This window comes from Battus philenor, unplaced genomic scaffold (genome assembly GCF_028537555.1).
Source record: "Battus philenor isolate CCGP_79_NKW_IND1 unplaced genomic scaffold, ilBatPhil1.0.hap1 SCAF_4, whole genome shotgun sequence".
NCBI lineage: Eukaryota > Metazoa > Arthropoda > Insecta > Lepidoptera > Papilionidae > Battus > Battus philenor.
In genome coordinates this window covers 12,669,681-12,672,780 of record NW_027181704.1, presented here as the reverse complement: position 1 = coordinate 12,672,780, position 3,100 = coordinate 12,669,681, and the positions used below count along the sequence as shown (strand labels likewise).

At 31.0% G+C, this 3,100-nt stretch overlaps 1 protein-coding gene across 1 annotated transcript; it reads right to left on the bottom strand.

Moving 5' to 3' along the window:
• Nucleotides 1-212: 212 nt before the first annotated feature.
• LOC137928834 (uncharacterized protein DDB_G0280315-like) lies at nucleotides 213-1,769 on the bottom strand. Its single transcript, XM_068771823.1, has one exon. The coding sequence runs from the start codon at nucleotides 1,700-1,702 to the stop codon at nucleotides 284-286; it is 1,419 nt and encodes a 472-aa protein (XP_068627924.1). The 5' UTR covers nucleotides 1,703-1,769; the 3' UTR covers nucleotides 213-283.
• Between the last annotated feature and the right edge of the window lie 1,331 nt (nucleotides 1,770-3,100).

The window sequence follows — 3,100 nt, the reverse complement described above, 5'->3', positions numbered from 1 at the left end:
TAATTTGGAAAATGTCATGAGACAAAAAGAATGTCTGGTCATTAAAATAATATTGACAATATCGATTGTATCTATCTAATAAAACTGTATTTAAAATAGTTGATGTTACAATATTTCTTAATAGTTAGTCAGACGTAATTTAATAGCGTTTTTTTAATAATAAAAAGAAGCTTGAATAAATTATAGTTTTTAATTAGTTAAAAACAGTTCTTATTAACATATCATCGCATAAAATAATTTTCGTATAAGAGGTAAAGCGGTGTCTAAAATAAATTATTGTATATTAATCGTCCTTGAATCTAATATCAATCGCGAAGTCTTCTTCCTTAGCTTGGGTTTTTTTATCGGTTTCTCTTTTTGGAGCGGTTATGTTAATTTTGTCTCCGCTATACACATATTCGTCGGGTCTCAGAGGAATAAAAAGCGGAGCATCGTTGTCCTTTGGTTTTTCGGTTGCTTTATCATTTTCTACCTGGTTGAATGTCACTGTAGTGAATACCGTAGGAGGTGTCGAAAATTCTGGTACAGGCGATGTTGTAGCAAAACCTTCGAAAGAGTCTTGACCTTGTATGGTTCCGAATCCGTTTCCCGGTGGATCGAGAAGTCCGTTGTCAAATTCATTTTCTTGTGAATTTGTGTTTACAGGCTTATTTGATTGATTTTCATTACCATTGTTTACATTGAAAGGTTCGTTTCCGTAACTTGTTTCATCGTTATTATCATTGTTTGTCGGATCCACATTATATGGCTTATTTCCATAGCTTGGTCTATTGTAATTATTTTGATTGTTATATTCATTATTATTGTTGTTGTTTTGATTGTTAGGGTAATTATAGTTTTCGTTTCCGTAGTTTTGATTATTCGGGCGTTTTTGATTATTTTGATTGTTAAATTCATTACTATTGGGCTGGTTATTGTTGTAACCTAGATTTTGATTGGAAGGGAAATTATAGTTTCCGTTTCCGTAGTTTTGATTATTCGGGCGCTTTTGATTATTTTGATTGTTATATTCATTATTATTAGGCCGGTTATTGTTGTAACCTAGATTTTGATTGGTAGGGTAATTATAGTTTCCGTTTCCATAGTTCTGATTATTCGGACGTTTTTGATTATTTTGACTGTTATATTCATTATTATTTGGTTGGTTATTGTTATAACCTTGATTTTGATTGTTAGGGTAATTAAAGTTTTCGTTTCCATAGTTTTGATTATTCGGGCGTTCTTGATTATTAAAACCGTAGTTGTTATTACTAGGATATTCTTGAAAATTACTGTTAGGATACCTTTGATTTTCATTGTTATGCTGTTGATTCAAATTGTTGTTTTCATTTTGACTGGGTCTGTTATATCCGGAATTTATTTCGTATGGTCTTTGGTTATTATTATTAGGTGGGTAATACCCATTTTGATTTGGTCTATATGCATTATCACCTTGCCCATAGCTGTTATCATATTGGCCGAATTCATTGTGCGGTCGTTGATGTATTCCATAACCGGGTTGTCTCTGTTGATTCACTCCAACATGACTTTCAAAATTAAGACTTACACCTTTATTTAATGTACCTAACACAGCTCCTGCGATGTTATGCACTTGAGAATGAATGTGTTCGTGTGCTGTTAATAATCCACCAACAATTGATAAACTTCTTCCACATCTTAACGTTATTGTAAACAACACTAAAAAACTCAGTCTGTAATTCATGTTTCTTGTAATAGATTTATTACAATAAAATGTGATGCGAATAAACAACAGAAACTGTAGGCGGTGTTCAGACACGCAAGCAACTGACTGGATCTTGTGTATGTTTCGTACTGTATTTTATGTGAAAAACCTGTTTGACCGTTTGATTCATCATTCAAGTTTTTGTCTAATAAGTTCTCGCAAAATAAAATGTATATCTGTTTAGAGCAGAGTTCCCCAAACTTTTTTGTGTCGTAGACCCCTTGCCATGTTTTTCCGTGTTGGGTAGACCCCCTACTTTTTGATTTCCTGTAAATTTCTAACTGTAGTGAAGTTTAGTGTATGTTCAAAATGTATTGCGACCACAAAGCGAATACCAACATCCTATAACTTACACAATTTTATAAACATATATAATATTTTTTTACTACATAGGTACTTTTATAAATAATGTACATGTTTTGATGTTATAAGATAGTATGATGTAAGTAAATAGGTACTATCAGTGTATGTGTTGAGATCCACTATCGTGGACCCCCATTTTCATTTCATGGACCCTCAATTTTTTTTTTCGCTGACGTAGACCCCTTGCAGGTTGTCATAGACCCCAAGGGTCGATATAGACCACTTCGGGAATCACTGGTTTAGAGAAAGGAATAAATCCTTGCGTGATAACAAATATATTTGTGATCAACGCGACATATAATACTTTGAACACAATTTAGAAATAATTATATTTTATACCAACTTCATATAAGTAAAAATTGTATTTATCCGTTTATAAGTGAGCTAAAATAGAATAGTTTAGCGTGTATTCCTATTATAAGAGTTATTAATTTAATCTCTAGCACGGCCTGCGTCATAGTCATCTTTTCTGTGGTTTTCCTCGTTCCGTAGATATGTTAATTATAGTTAAATTTGTGTACTACTATCGTAAATTTAAAAAAAGAATTGCTGTATTTTAGAAATTGGGTGAGTAATCGTTTTAGCGGTTACTGATCTATAATTTCATTTAGCAGCCTTCAACAATTTTTTTTTACCGCGGTGTAGTTATTATAATGAGTAGTATTTGTTTGTTGCAAATATGGGAATTCCATATTACTTTAAATATACAGATTTGTTACTTGTACAACTCTGTCTTTTTATTTATTCAATAATTGAACTGTTGATTATTATCGTTAATGTATCTGTTTTGAAAATAATGGTTGTATTAATTTAATATTTCAAGTGAAAAATCTACATAAGGTCTGTATTTTAAAACAATAGTACATTGATACTTAAACAATACACAAATATTATAATAGGTTGGTCCGTGAGGACATAAATATAAATATTAAATTATAGGAATATAAAATTGTCAATAACAAAGAATAAAAAAAAAAACAAATAATCGATATGTTTTTATTGTATCCAGATATA

Bases quoted from the DNA above. Each gene is read 5' to 3' on its own strand.
- LOC137928834 (XM_068771823.1), bottom strand. From the start codon at position 1,702: ATGAATTACAGACTGAGTTTTTTAGTGTTGTTTACAATAACGTTAAGA.